This window comes from Macrobrachium nipponense, chromosome 30, assembly GCF_015104395.2.
Source record: "Macrobrachium nipponense isolate FS-2020 chromosome 30, ASM1510439v2, whole genome shotgun sequence".
NCBI classification, from domain to species: Eukaryota; Metazoa; Arthropoda; class Malacostraca; order Decapoda; family Palaemonidae; genus Macrobrachium; species Macrobrachium nipponense.
Window position 1 is genome coordinate 57,808,829 of NC_087218.1, and position 15,121 is coordinate 57,823,949.

The window sequence follows — 15,121 nt, forward strand, 5'->3', positions numbered from 1 at the left end:
CGGCGGGGAATGGGTACTACCACCTGGCCGACCACTGCGTGTGCCGGGAGTTTTTGAAATTCTGTCGGACATTCGGAGGAATACAGCTATATTATATATCTGGCAGGTAAGGTTCATGAACAAAATATTTGTTTACGTCCGCGCGGTAGAATTCATGCATTATTTTGTGATACTATTTTCTCTGTGTTGGTTTTATCGTTTTACAATGTGTTTATATACCAAAATGATTGCAATTTAGTGTACATTATAAAAAAAAAAAAGTAACTTGTTACCTTTAACTGTTTTGTGCACAGCGAGATTTGAATACAATTATATATGAAATTTCGTTTTTGCGCTATCATATATCGCACTATTTATATATGATAATGATAACATTTTTCATTTCTGATGGCTGCATAGTAAACTTCAGGCAATGACAAAAAAAGGAACCAAAAATGAACTCTTAATCTTGAAAACTAAGCGCGCTGTGATTTTTTGAAAAAATATTTTTTCCGCTTCCGTGCTCACTCCGAAACACCTGCACACGGGAGACAATTTTTATTTTACAGCTTCGGCGTTTAAGGGCTAATTGTTGTTTTAAACATTCATCCTCATTTGGTGAGCAAACGACAGCATATAGAGTAATGAAATATATTTATATAAGCCCAAAATGATACAGCAATTATCTCTGATCGAGAAATTTGAACTGTGTGTGAAATGGTCACCAAATGCCGCCACCAGATGTCTCTGCAGCAGCGTAAACAAATTGGCGGGCCGCACGAACTGAATTTGTTTGACAAAGTGGCTGAATTAAATTTACATGCAAGTGCATCCCAGCTGATATAGATACCACTATGACGACTTGAGAAAGCCAGGGCCCTTAGGTAAGTGATTACAGCTTATGCCATTATCTTTCACTATCATTTTATAGTATATCCCTATAGCAATATGAGAGAAAAGTAACGTTAGTCTACATAGGGAATAATTCTGCATTTTCTTTGGGGAATTGAAATACCAAGAACTCTAGGAAGAGTTGCTTTTGTTGTAAGGGTTTTAATGTGAGCAAACCTTTAGGCTGGACTAAAATTGGCGAGAATGTAGGCTGTACAAGGTGACAAGGTCTCAGCCAAAAATAAAGTAAACCTATACTAAACTAGGCTAGTACTAGCTACCTACCTAATTTATGGTGTCCTACGGCCGTCCCCGGCTAAGTAATTAAGTCAAGGGATGTGAGGAAGAAGCCCCCCCGCCTTTAAAGGGGGTATGGGCGCAAACCCCCATCCAGGTAATGCTTGATTGACGCATAGGTTAGGTTAGGCTAGTGCACCCAAAACCCCGATTCCCATATGGCCCCTTGGGTAGTTATAGAATAAAGGGTTACTTCCTATTTTACTGACCAAGGTTTATTTCAATTTTTTTTTTTCTTTTTTTTACATATTTAAACAAATAGTATAAGGTTGGTAACTTGGTGATTCTTACTAGGCTATTAAGGCTGTGCAAGCTTATAAAAAAGTAGACTCCTAAAGTTAAGACAGAGTGCCACAAATTGGAAGCTCTGGTACCGGAGGACAATTTTCAATTTCCAATTGAAAATTGAGGTGCTGGAGGGTCTGCCCCACTTGAATTTCTTAAAACAATATGTAAAATAACATCAGAAAGCTGTCTTTTAAATACGTAACATAATTCTGAAATTGTGAATTTCCAAAAGACATCTCAAAATCTTTAATTTTCACCACTCTGAGTTAAGGAGAATACCTAAGGGTTAATTAAGGGTAAAGAATGTGAAATCCTCTTCAATTTCTTTATGTAGAACTATAGTCTAACTTAGTATTTGGCTTATTTAACTTAACCTTCATAAATTTACAATAAATCAGCAGTTTAATGATAACATGGGCTATGTTGATTAGATTAGTAATATTAGGTTAAGTTGTATTTATTTACATTAATGGTCAGTGGATCCCGCATTCTTAACCCTTACCAATAGTATATAGAATGCATAGATACTAGGCTAGTCATTAAGTGAGGAAATATCAAATTGCAAAAATAATTTTGTTTAAAGTTGCCTCCAGTCCAAGTAATGTTTAATTGACCAGAGGTTAGGTTAAGCATTATAGGTTAGCCTAGTATACAAAATGTAGTTTTTTTGTTCTCTCTCTCTACACTAACCTAACCTATAATGCTTAACCTAACCTCTGTGTCTGTAAAGCATTATTTGGACACTAAATTTTGTGTACTAGCCTAACCTATATTGGTTAACCTAACCTCCACTTTAAGCATCATTATTTTCATTATTAGACATTTCCTCCTTTACTGACTCTTATCTATGCATTCTGTACACTATTCTCCTTTAATTTCAGACATCTACTATTGTATAAGCTCATGTGGCTCTAATACGTAGTAGGAATTACCCAAAAGTTTTTTTTTTTATGGAAAACAGAAAATAAGGTGTGAAGTATTCCCTAGAGTTACCCTTTCCTTGCTGGAGGACCTCTAGCATTGAAAGAAAAGTACTAATGGGTGATGTTAGTGCAATTAGTGTTTGAGGAACAGATATTCATGGTAAATATTGAGAAAGGGATTGGTCCTAGTCCCAAATAATTTTTTTTAAAACTCATTGTAGGTTTCAATGCTGTGATAATATTACCTTTACATTTTTATGAAATATGATAAAGCACGGTATTTGTAAAACCAATGCAAAAAATAAATAAATAATTCAGACCTGTAATTGTACAGTAGCAGCAAATATGCGTTTGGCTTACAAACTCACCTGGGCTATTCCCTCCTGCATGGTTCAGGATAAAATGAATGAGGTATAGCTTCATATTTTTCTCAGGGTCTGCAAGTTCATTATCTTATTACAGTATAATGGACTGAGTAGTGAGTTACCAGAACAGTTAATTTATTATATCTTGTGAAATTTCATGGCCCTACCCTATATTGTACTGGTATATTCATGTAGTATATTTTTTTGTTAAATCAGTTGTTACTAATATGAAGCAATTAACTTGAATTAAAGATTTCCAAATCAGTTAAAAAACACTGTAGGCTACAGTAACACACAAAATACGTAATGTGAGAGAGAGAGGGAAAACTACGTATATATCACTCTTTTTCAGGATGCGACTTGAATTGTTTGTGGAGGTTGAGACATGGCTGAATTGTGTCATGGCATCTGGTTGAATAGGTGGAACTGTACCACAGTCAGTTTTTGGCAGCTATTACCGCTTCAGTGAAAATTATGAGGAAGAAATCAATGACTCCACAGAGGAAGGGAGATGGAAGTGTGTGCGTCCAAATTATTATTTTTTTTTTATGTATCTACATATTGGCATATTTGTACATGTTTGTACATGCATATATCTGTTACCGAAGAAATATAGAAATAAAATCAAAACAAATGGTTCATGTGCTTAGTGGGATGTGATATATTTGAATCTTTCATCTTTTCTTTGTATCATGCGAAGTGGTTGCAATCTTCAGTATGGTACAGACTATTTTATGTGTATGTGTGTTTTATAAAAATAGCTGTCCATTAGCACGAGTCTCAAGTGTGTATGTATGTATGTACATACATACTTTATATATATGTACTTTTTTTACTGTAATTTTTTTATGGAATGAGGTTGTTGTTACTGAGGTAAGAATCAATCTAGTGTATGTGTAGGTTATTTATATACAAAACAGAGGCCACATTATTTACTTGTAAAGTGTTAGTCCTCACTGGAACGTGTCAGTGCAAAATAAAAGATAAGCAAGATTAAAACTTTCATTCTCCTGAGTTATTTATTGTAAGGTATATGAACTTTCATTTTATGGTCTTGAAAATTATTATTCAAAGCTATTGCAAGGTTCATGTAAACCTTGTAAACACATTTTCAGGGCCTCTATAAGGACTGTTTAATATCCTTACAATGTTTGTATAAAGCAGTTACAAGGTAATTATGAGGCATTTATAAAGCCTATTTAAGGGTCCATACAGGATTGTACAAAGTATGTTAAAAGCAGTTAATAGGTAATTATGAGGCATTTACAGAACCTATTTAAGGTTCTGTATGGGCTTTTTGAAGGTATATACCATGGTTTTTTTGAAGCTCTTTCAAGGCTTTTATTAAGGTTTATTTCAAGCATATTGAAGGCTTGCACAAACCTAAAAGTGTACACAAAAATGGGTACATTTTAGGTGTATCACAAGCACTTTTTAAGTTTGGGGCTTAAAGTTCGCAAGCTTGTAAAGTACGTTTGTCTGATGTCCTATGAACATTCATTTTCTGGGTGGGTACCCAAGCATCCACCGCTCTCTCCTGCCAAGCTGACCAGTGGCGAAAGACAAGCTTCTACTGTGGTCTCCAGACGAGGTAATGACTCCTACTTTCGAAAATTCTTACACACAGAGAAGGATGAAGAAGAAGGACCTCCTGGAGGTTGAGCTCTTCCGCTGCCCTTAGATCTGCACCAAGAACCTCTCTGACGTTTCAAAGGGCGAGCACCACAGGAGGAAACCAAGGTGCCAGAAACCTGAGATGATGTACTCAGGAGAAACGAGCCAGAAGGAGGAGGTTGCTGGGCTGGAGCAGATGGTGCAAGTCTGGCACTAAATTTACGCTTACCCCTTGAAGAAATGGGACAAAAACCAGAGGAAAAAGTTCTTGATAAGGCCCAGTGAGCTTCGGAAGAGGCATTGCCTTGATATTCTTTCAAAACCTTAGAAAGCACACATATCAAAAAGGGAATTGCCAAAAGGAGAAGAGACAATAAACTATTTTCCACATCTCCGAAACAGAAGAGGGAAACTGTGACAAATACAGGTTATGCCTTAGTGAAACGAGAAAGGTTTGCATAGAAGCGGCAAGGTCGTTCTGATGTACAGAAGCGATCGAAATGGACGAGCAAAATTTTTCAAAATAAGGAGCATCGGGAGGAACAAACCCGGAGTCCTTGACATATATTAAAAGACCTCCAAGGACCCATATGTTGAAGGATTGAGCCTCCTGCAAGGAACTCATAACAGACTCCACAGCAATAAGGTCTTTGAGCGAGACTGAGACCAAAACCTCGAAAAACAAAGGCTGACCCAAAAGTCGGACAAAATCAGAATTTGGTTTGGGGGGTTGAGAGAATGACGTATCATCCACCACCTGATAAACACCTCTCCGGTGTTGTAGAAGATTAGAGAACTTCCTCTTCCTTTCCCTGATCACCTTTGAAAGTTTAGCAGTGACATCTGCCCTCATCCTCGCGAACCTCTGAGCAAAGGGAAAACATAAAAATTCCTGCGACCGGGAAGGACCCTCAAGAAAAATCCCTTCTGTAATACAGCGAGGCAGAGGCTGCTTCTGCTTTTTAGGCCTCGCCTGTGGAAGAAAACTCAAAGCTAAATCAAAAGTTTTTTTTAACTCAACATCAAGACTGTCGTTCAACTTGCACCAATATCACATGAATCCACACCATCATCATCGTCAGAGCATAACTGTGAAACTTCCAAGTAACATCCTGACGACTACCTGTCTTAGGTCTGACACTAATACCCCTCCCCCATTCTCCTAAATAAGCGCCTTTGGCACTGTTACGGAAATAACAGGGGACACATTGGGTATAGAATCATAAGGCACCTGCCCAGACAAGATACCCACTAGGCCTTCGCCACGACTGGCTTCACAAGCCGGGGTATCTGTTGCACCGTTACCCAGAGTACTGTCGACAGGTACCTGACGAGGAGCTGAAAATGAATCTAAAAGATTGTTAGACATCCTAGTAAAAGCTGTTTCAAAATTTTCTGACAACTTTTTAAACTTGGCAGCTGAAATGTCTCTATCTAAACAAAGTTGTAATGTTTCAAATTTTTTATTCTAACTACCTTCCACCACCAAAAATTTTGAGTCAAATTCAGAAACTACCTCATTAGTTACCGGTTGTACAGTTGGCATTCCACACTGGACGAGTGGTTTTTGCACTCGGCTGCCAATCCAGTGGTCTGAAGTTCGAATCCCGGCTCGCCTAACGCAGAATCAGAGGAATTGGTTCCTAGCCAATTTGGTTCCTAGCCACGTAAAAATATCTAATCCTTTGGGCCAGCCCTAGGAGAGCTGTTAATCAGCTAAGTGGTCTGGTGAAACTAAGATATACTTAACTTTTTTGTACAGGTGGCAAAACATCAATTGATTCAGAATCAGAATCACATGATACCGAAACCGAAGAACCAGAACTGTGAGCACTCAAGTCAAGGAAATCATTAGATAAGAGTAGCTACCAATTTCTTTTTCTCCTTAGACAAGCTTTTACGCTGCAAGATTCTTTGATCCTTAACATACGCCGTCATTTCTACGTCAGACCAAGATTTACATAAGTCACAACGAAAAGTCAAGTCACAAACCTGTCCACAACCAGAGTTACAAATGTCATGGGGTTCATACTCCCTGCTATTCATCCTTGTCCCACAAACCGGCCAATTCCTGACGCTGCTAGCAGAAGGAAGAGACGAATCATCTTGGTTATTCATTGAACAGGTCACGGAGTAACTTTGGGTTGTGCAAAAGTTTGTCAAAATGAAATATAATCCACAATGAAGAAATAAAAGTTAATTCACTAATTTCGTGGATTTCATAAATGGTAAATAACATAAAGGTATATTAACAAATAATGAGAGCTTTAATGGCACAAAAGTTTAGGAATTTTATAGAAAGTGGCGATGTAAACACAGGCACTCGTTAACAAAAGATTTTCAAGGGAAGTTTTTGTAACTGTCAAACAGCAGTGTTGCCAACTGGCAGACAGAACAGGAGGTAACAGGGTTGCCAATGTGGTAAATTTTTGGTGCAGTTTTGAGGATTTAGGGCTAGATGAACTATATTAAGGTAATGTTTATCAATACTAAAAATATATATATTTAACTTTAGGTTGTACTTTGGTGTCTGAGTATATGAGAAGTTCATAGAGTATAAAAGTACTGAAAATCTTGAATCCCAAATATGTTAATCAAATCATAAAAATAAAGCAGCTTTGTTGACTCAATTCTGCCCTTGAACTTTCTTACCCACCTTGGCCTTGCATAGCACTCGGGTATGGAAATTGAAGGAAAATAGCCAGGTGCATATTACAGTTTTCAAAACAACTCGCAACATCTCCAAACCTTCCTTCCCCTGAGTATAATTTGGTGCCATATCAATAAGTATATAGCATAGCAAATAAGGATCATGTTGTTTAATATGTACAGGAAGTGTTGTGTAAAAATGAAACATAACCATCAGCATCTAATGTAGATTCCTCGTCATCGCCAAGGATGTCCAACTCTGAGAGATTCCACAAGAGTTTGTTCCTCCTCAACATCAATTTGGCCCACTGATGCCTGAGACGAAGAATCTTTGCTACCAAGGACCTGACGGGGGTCATCTAAACCATTGGCTAGGGGAGGCTACTGAAGAAAGGGGTCCACTACATCCTCATAAGCCTTCTTCCTCACCACCTTCACAACATTTTGGAGCATGATGGTCCAACATAAGTCACTGTGAGGACAGCATACATCAAGGAAGTACTGAATGTCTCAAAAAGTCATGCTAAAATGTTGACCTGGCACCTGGGATGCTGTCTTTTATAGCTGGGAACGCATGCGTTACACTGTGGCTACTGCGCACCACCTCCGCACAGGTTGAAGGGTTGCCAATACATCACGTACGTCGAAATGGACACTGTATGTTGAAATTGCTACTTATGTCTGCTGTAATTACATTATGTATGTCGAAAGAGCATCTCATACGTCGAAAGAGCTCCTGTATTTTTACCAACAATATATTTCGTTTTTTAAGGGTAATGTATTAAGCTAACTTTTAAATGAAATTACAGTAACTTCAATTTCATTTAAAAGTTAACTTAATATTTAGGGAGCATGAAGGGTCATATTTAGTGTTCAAACTCTAGAAGTATGCATTTATTAGCATTTTCAGAGTACGCCAAACTTAAGTGAAAATTCCCTTTGAGCAATGGGGTCATGAACTTGACCTTGCGTAAGTTTGGGCTATTACTGTATAGGCGCTGATATCCAGTTAATGGTGCTGATAACCGGTTAATGGCACCTCCTTTAGGTTATGTTATGGCACCATAACTCTATTATTGGCACCTTATGGCACATATAACCAGAACTTGGCGCTTATGGCGCCATAAATTGCCAAAAATGGGATCACCATTAACCGAGTATGCCGACAACTTGGAACTGCCTGTATGCTGTTGGGGGACAGCACTGCATACCTACACTGAGCAATCAAAGTGCTACCTGTGAAATTTGAATTTAGGCTGCCGTACGTGGAAAACTATAGCTATATAATTACTTAGCATGTCTCGGGTACAAAAAGGTGACATCATGATTTTTTTCAACTGCAAAACAAATGAACTTAGAGGTCGAATTTTTAAATATTTCCAAGATAGAATTTTTGTTATTAGTTATAGACTAAGTGGTAAAAATTGCAAGTAAATCCCTTCAGTCATATGGTAGCAACAAGAACTTACTCTATAATAAGGCCTTATGGCATCAGTGCTACTCTTAAAATTGCCAAGCAGAAGGTAGTGCCGAATTAGTAATCGCACCGGGTTAGTGATTTACCTTCAACGCAACAAAAGAGGTAAAATAATTTTTAACCTTTAAGAGGTCTTTTACCATACTTAGCCAAAAATGCTTCAAAACATAGTACCAAAGCTGTGCTCGGAAACTGCTTCTGTACACAGAAATACTGAACCACCTACACTTCCTGGGCAGCTACGGATGAGCTGAATATTTGTATGCTTGGATACCATACCTCAACACTAATTGACAAACCATACTTGCCCATGTATCGAGCATAAGAGCCCTAAGACATAAGCAAGTAGCCCAGACAGCCATACTATTAGCATCTGTATTAGTAAGGGCGTAACAAGAAATTCACTCAATCAGGGGTTCATGAAGATAATGAAATATTAGTAAAAGGTAGACACTACTAAGCAGTAAAGAGTGAAATGAATCTCACCCAAAACGATCACAAAAATCCCCTCATACTGAAATCCCTTAGGAACATTCTCTATACATGTATTGAAAATGAGAGAGTTAAGAGACGTGAAAATATACAAGAATACTCAATCTAAGAGTGTCATGCTGAAGGCAAAACAAAATTTGCATTTTTACATGGAATAGGAATATCATATTAGAAAACACTATTCCACATGAAAATTAAGACTACATGTTTGACTTTCATCACTAGATAGTTGCATCATCACTGGAATGAGGCACTGCATATCATAAAAATTCTCAAAAAGACATAAGAGTAATGAAATTATGGGGTATGGCATACCCAAACCATTGTTGCCACATTAGCAGAAGAAAGGTTAACTGTGATCTGGGTGGCTGCTGTAGGCAGGATAGCAAGCCTTCCTGCCTTGACTCCATTTACATTCCATCACTGAACCAACAATGGCAATATTGCAGCCTAGACCAACTGCAAGAGAATTCTTGATATTAATTGATCTGTCTCATGGAACCCAAGGGAGACCATAGGAGTAAGTTCTGTGAGGATGAGCAGTGCCTACACTAAAAAATATAATGTTCAAACTTCCACATGACAAAAAATAAAACTGTAAGCATTTAATTTTTTTGTTTTAATTTCATTTTTAGGAAATCTTTTACTTAAGTGTTTATTCAGTGGATTTTATTTACTAATGACATCTTTACACTAAATGTTCTGAGAACCACATGGACAACAAAGAAAGAAATTAAGATATCGCCATACAGTATTTCAATGACTCAAATGATAGAAGAGGGCTGTAGCCCAGTAGTAATATACACTTAATCCATTTTCCTCTCTCCCCATTTGATTCTTTTCATTTATTTACCAATGCCTTACAAAATTAAATTCTACTTACCGAACAATACTTTTCTGTGGAGGTTCATCATCATGAACAACAGCAATCCCACCAGCAACCCAGTTGTCACCAATCTTTTTCCAATGACGAACATTTACAAAATCTCGAGCAGTGACAACACCACCCGGACCTTCCGATGCCACTTGATAGACAACATCTGTTGAGCTATCAATTGTCTGCAAAGGGCATTATAAGATTGAAGGTTACTCTACAAGAACAGAATAAATAAAACACAAAAAAACAAAAGTGTTTCACCTTGAAGTATCCATGATTTGTGATCTGTCAAATAAGGGCTTGAAATACTGAAGAAAACAACAGTTACACAAATTCTTTTGAAAAAAAATGGAAATTCTAACTGCCAACAATTAAGGACTAACAAGAATTCACCCACCTGTACAATTCTACCCAAAGTTACAGCTTTGTTCCAAGTAGGCATGTTTTCAAAATTATACACCATCTCTGTGAATAATGCTTTTGGATCTATATCAACTTCACCCTGAAAATCAATAAAATAATTGAAAAAATACACAGAAATTAAGACAAAAGGGAATGGAGAGAACTCATTTCACATCAAATTCAGTACTATACATAATGGCAAATGATGTCAGCCATTCTGGCTTTTCTTTACAATATATAGTTTCAACAAATTCCTAAAAATTATAATGCAGTATATAAGCAAATAACATAACTACGGCTTTCCACAGTACGCAAACAACTCCAATGTATAAAGATACGCTAACAACGTTATTTAACCCTTTTAAATAACGATATAATTTATGATAGTGTATCAAAATAAGAAGTTATATACATTTTGAAATGGGGGTATGGTTTTTAAACTACTAATTAAATGACTAGTTACAGGCAATCCCCATTTATCGGTGGGGGTTCTGCTCTCGGTGGGGCTCTGATGAGCGAAAACCCCTATTAACCGAAAATTGTCGATTTATGGCGCTTGTGGTGCCAATAACCGGTTAATGGCACCTCCGTTAGTATGCTATGGCTGCCGCAACTTTAGTATTAGAACTCTGCAAGTTATGGTGCCATAAAGGTGCCGTCTAGCACCATAAAACCGGACTGCCATTAACCGAGTCCGCCCCAAATAAACTGGGGGGAACCGGGCCTTGTGTACGCACATTCTCAATATGAAAAAATGCATAATCAAGCGAATAAAAAGTGTTTATGATACAAAACAAACTGAATTAGTGATAATTTTAACAGGATTAATACTTCAATGCTATGCGAGAAACAGCTATGGTATACGGTACAGGGGTAATTTGATTTGTTGTCAAATGTTCTGAAAGACGATTTTAGTTTTTTTAATTTGTACTAAATATTTACTTAATTTGTATTAAACATTTTATAGATATTTTGCTGTTGACATTAATATTAATATTTTGAATTGAGTAAATCATTGTTATAAAGCATTTTAAGGGGATATATATACTTAATACTAATAATAATAATACTCGTAATAATAATAATAATAATAATAAAGGGATTTTGAACGTAGGAAAAATCTATTTCTGGACGAGGAAGCCGTGTCGCCCAGTGAAATGTGTCCCTTTAGCACTATTTCTAGTAAAATATTGCTATGATACCAGAGAACTGCTAAATTGGACATGTCAGAAGTCTCTGACTCGCTCACCTAAATAAAAGGTGTCGGTATAGAACTGGGGCGAGTGTTAAACACTACCACAGCAACCCCTCCAATTAGCCTTTTCCTCATCAAAAGACCGTGAAAACGGGGAGCCGACCTATAGGTCACACCCAGCTACCCTGTTGAAGGGGACTGCAGCGTCATACTTATCGATAGCAAAGAAGCTTGGTGCACAGCAAGGGGGGGGAAAAAAGAAAAAAAAGGGGGGATTTCACTGGGCGACACGGCTTCCTCGCCCAGAAATAGATTTTTCCTACGTCAAAATCCTTTTTCTGGGCTCAGCCGTGTCGCTCCGTGAAATTGTACCAGAGAAACACCAAGCTATACTATCCTGAAAGGAAAAATCATATTAATGAAATCAAAGGAAATAATAAAATAGTTTAGAATTGGAAAAAATACAATTTATTTACAAAATATACTATATAGCCAAAACATGTGGCAACATTTGCAACAAGTCACATACATAATAAAATAATTACAGATAATTTGTATGTACGTAAAACTATACACGATTATACACTTATTCTAATAGCTAAGGCATTTGCTGAGGTAGGTAAATGTTAATGAGGCTGGCATAATTGAAAAGATTCATAGGACACAAGGACGGTACTATAATGATGTAGCAGTAGGAGACACTGGCCTTCCTGCAGCTATTGCATGATATTTAAGATCCTCTCAAAGACTTAAGGTAGTGCTTTTTGAAAACCAAGGGTGACTTCCAACCAGTATACTTCTTCAGATCATCAAAGTCCATATATTTGAAGAAGTTAACAGAAGTTGCTATTGCCCGAATGTCATGCACATTGGGGAATGACCCTGGGCTGGCTTTCTTGATAAAATATAAAAATCTGCTGCCTAATGCCTTTTAGAGATAGTGTACCACCATCTTTTCTAATGAAAAGGGGGCCTTCGGAATAGGTAGACGTCCTAGATAAATAGTCCTTAAGAGTTTTAACAGGACATAAAGATGGATCCTGCGGAAAGCGGGACAATCTTCCATGGAGACCACCTCATCAAGGGGTCTTCATTCTTAGCTAGAAATTGCTTATTTGGCGAAAGCAACACGTCCCCCGAGGAAAGGAACTCAATATGCGCTTCATCTCTAGATAAAGATGACAGCTCTGATATTCTGGCACCTGAAGCTAGATCAATAAGAACAGAGTTTTACGCCAAAATGGTTGGTAATCACATTTGAAGTTGTCTGTTTCCGAGGCTAACCTAAGAACATCATTAAGAAAACCATGACACTGACGACGGTCTGTGAATGGGGCCGTAGACGTGCACATGCCCTTGGGATAGAGGTGAAATAAGACTCGGTTAGATTGATACCAAACCCGAGAAGAAAAATCTTTTTCAGAGCTGACTTAGTGGTTGTTATTGTTGCAGCTGCCAAGCCTTGTTCAAACAAAGACCTGAAGAAGGTTATGGCCACGTTCATGTCATTACTTTGATATTTGATTCTCTGAGGAACGAAGACAAAATTTCTAACTGCTGAGTCATACTGGCGAAGCGTAGACTCTCTCTTGTCTGACTCCAAGAACAACATGTTCTGTGGGGATCAATGTCGCCTACTCTCTTACCTGCAAAACTTCATGAAATCCATAACGTTAGGGTTTTGTGAAGACCTGAGGAATCGAACACAGTCCTCGTTTGAACTTGTTGCGATAGTCTCAAGTCCGGGAGAGGGTGAGGGCGAAGACCTAGTTCCAGGAGAAGGGGAAACCAGTTGCTCTTGGGCCAGTGAGGGCTATGAGAGCCACCTGACCTTCGAAGGATCTCAACTTGTGCAGCACCTTCAGGAGAAGGTTCACTGGAGGGAATAAATAGATCTTCGTCCACTGGTTCCAATCTATGCTCAGGGCGTCCGTAGTATATGCCAGAGGGTCCAGATTGGGGGCTACGTACAAGGCAGCTTGTGGTTTGCCTCTGTGGCAAACAGATCTACTTCTAGACCTGGTACTCTTTGGCAAACCCTCTCGAAGGATTCTTGGTCCAGCGACCATTCTGATTCCAGAGGGACCGACCGAGACAGGGCGTCTGCCACTACATTGTGGACTCCTGCCAGGTGAGTAGCCGACAGATGCCAGGTGTTCTTGGCTGCTAGAGAAAAGATTGCTATCATCACGTGGTTCACATGACTTGACTTTGAACCACCTCTGTTTATACAGTGTACTACTACTGCACTGTCGAGGACCAACCTGATATGAGTCTTCTTTGGAGGACGGAGCTTTTTTAAAGTCAGAAACACTGCCATAGCTTCCAGAATGTTGATGTGAAGTGTTTGGAAGTGAGGTGACCAAGTTCCCTGAACCTTCTCGTGCTGTGAATAACCTCCCAACCTGTCAGCGATGCGTCCGTATGCACCACTAGGGACGGGGAGGAAACTGCAACGGTAACTCCTTGGCTAGGTTGGCGGCCTTTGTCCATGGCGCAGGCGTTTTCTGAGAATCAGAGGTATCCGGGCGAACTTGTCCCGACACTTGGCATTTGCCTTCGAACGCCAAACTCGATTGATGTCCTTGAGCTTGGCTTTCAACAGAACGTCCGTGACTGAGGCAAACTGGAGCGAGCCTAGGATCCCTCTCCTGATTCCTTCTCGAAGTCTCTTTGCAACTTTAAGAATTGTCTTGTTGCCTTGGCAATCTCCTTTCTCTTTCCTGCTGGAATGGAAAGTGTGTGAGAATCCAAGTCCCCCAATGAATCCCTAGCCACTGGAACTTCGACTTCGGAGTCAACCGGGACTTGGTCCTGTTGATCTTGACCCTAAATATTCCAGGAAAGACATGACCTTGTCCGTGGCTTTCATACATTTGCCTTTGTCCATCTCCCAGATTAGCCAATCGTCTAGGTACCGCCACCACCAATATACCCTGGGAGGGGGATCTTAGCTCCTGCACCACTGCCTCCGCCAGTTTCGTGAAAACCCTTGGTGCTATATTTAGCCCGAAGGGCATTACTTTGAAGTAGTAGGCTTCTTTCCCTAGTTTGAAGCCGAGGAATGGTCGGAAGTGCCGAGCTATCGGGACATGATAGTAGGCGTCTGTAAGATCTATAGAGGTGGTGACACGGGCCCCACGGGGAAGTAAGGTCCACACCTGAGAGATGGTCAGCATTTTGAACTTGTCGCAACGAATGTACAAGTTTAGACGGGACAAGTCTAAGATCACCCTTCTTTTGTCGTCCCTTTCTTTGGGACGCTGAATAGACGACCTGAAATTTCAAGTTCTTCGTCCTGGAGATTGCTCCCTTCTGGAGAAGGTCCTTGGAGTAATCCATCAATTCCTGCATTGGTTCCTGATAGAAGGTGATGGGTGGAGGAGGACCTTTGATCCAACTCCAGCCTAGGCCTCTGGATACTATGCTTTTTTGCCCAACTGCTGAACCTCCAACGATGACGAAAGAGGTACAGCCTGCCTCCTACCTGAGAAACTTCATTGAGATGATGAAGGCCGGGATCCTAATGCCCTGACCTTCGCCACCCTCTAAGTTCGCCCTTGGGCTCTGGCTCCTCTGCGCTGGCGAAAGGATCCTCTAGCCCTGACCACCCCTAGCAACTCTGGTAAAGGGGTGAAATGCCCGACTCTCATAGAACGGTTAAAAGCGGGC

The 15,121-nt window shown here is 39.3% G+C and overlaps 1 protein-coding gene and 1 long non-coding RNA gene across 2 annotated transcripts in view; one reads left to right on the forward strand and one right to left on the reverse strand.

Moving 5' to 3' along the window:
• Positions 1-15,121, forward strand: part of LOC135202556 (uncharacterized) — a 105,132-nt gene that overhangs the window by 38,135 nt on the left and 51,876 nt on the right. The window lies entirely within an intron of this gene.
• The window catches only part of LOC135202075 (steroidogenic acute regulatory protein, mitochondrial-like), a 32,160-nt gene continuing 26,884 nt past the window's right edge, over positions 9,846-15,121 (reverse strand). The window contains exons 2-3 of the mRNA XM_064231332.1: positions 10,250-10,354; positions 9,846-10,034 (exon numbers count right to left, since the gene is read on the reverse strand). Coding sequence (XP_064087402.1) covers positions 9,855-10,034; positions 10,250-10,354 — 285 coding nt within the window. The 3' untranslated portion in view covers positions 9,846-9,854. The remainder of the gene's footprint in view (positions 10,035-10,249; positions 10,355-15,121) is intronic.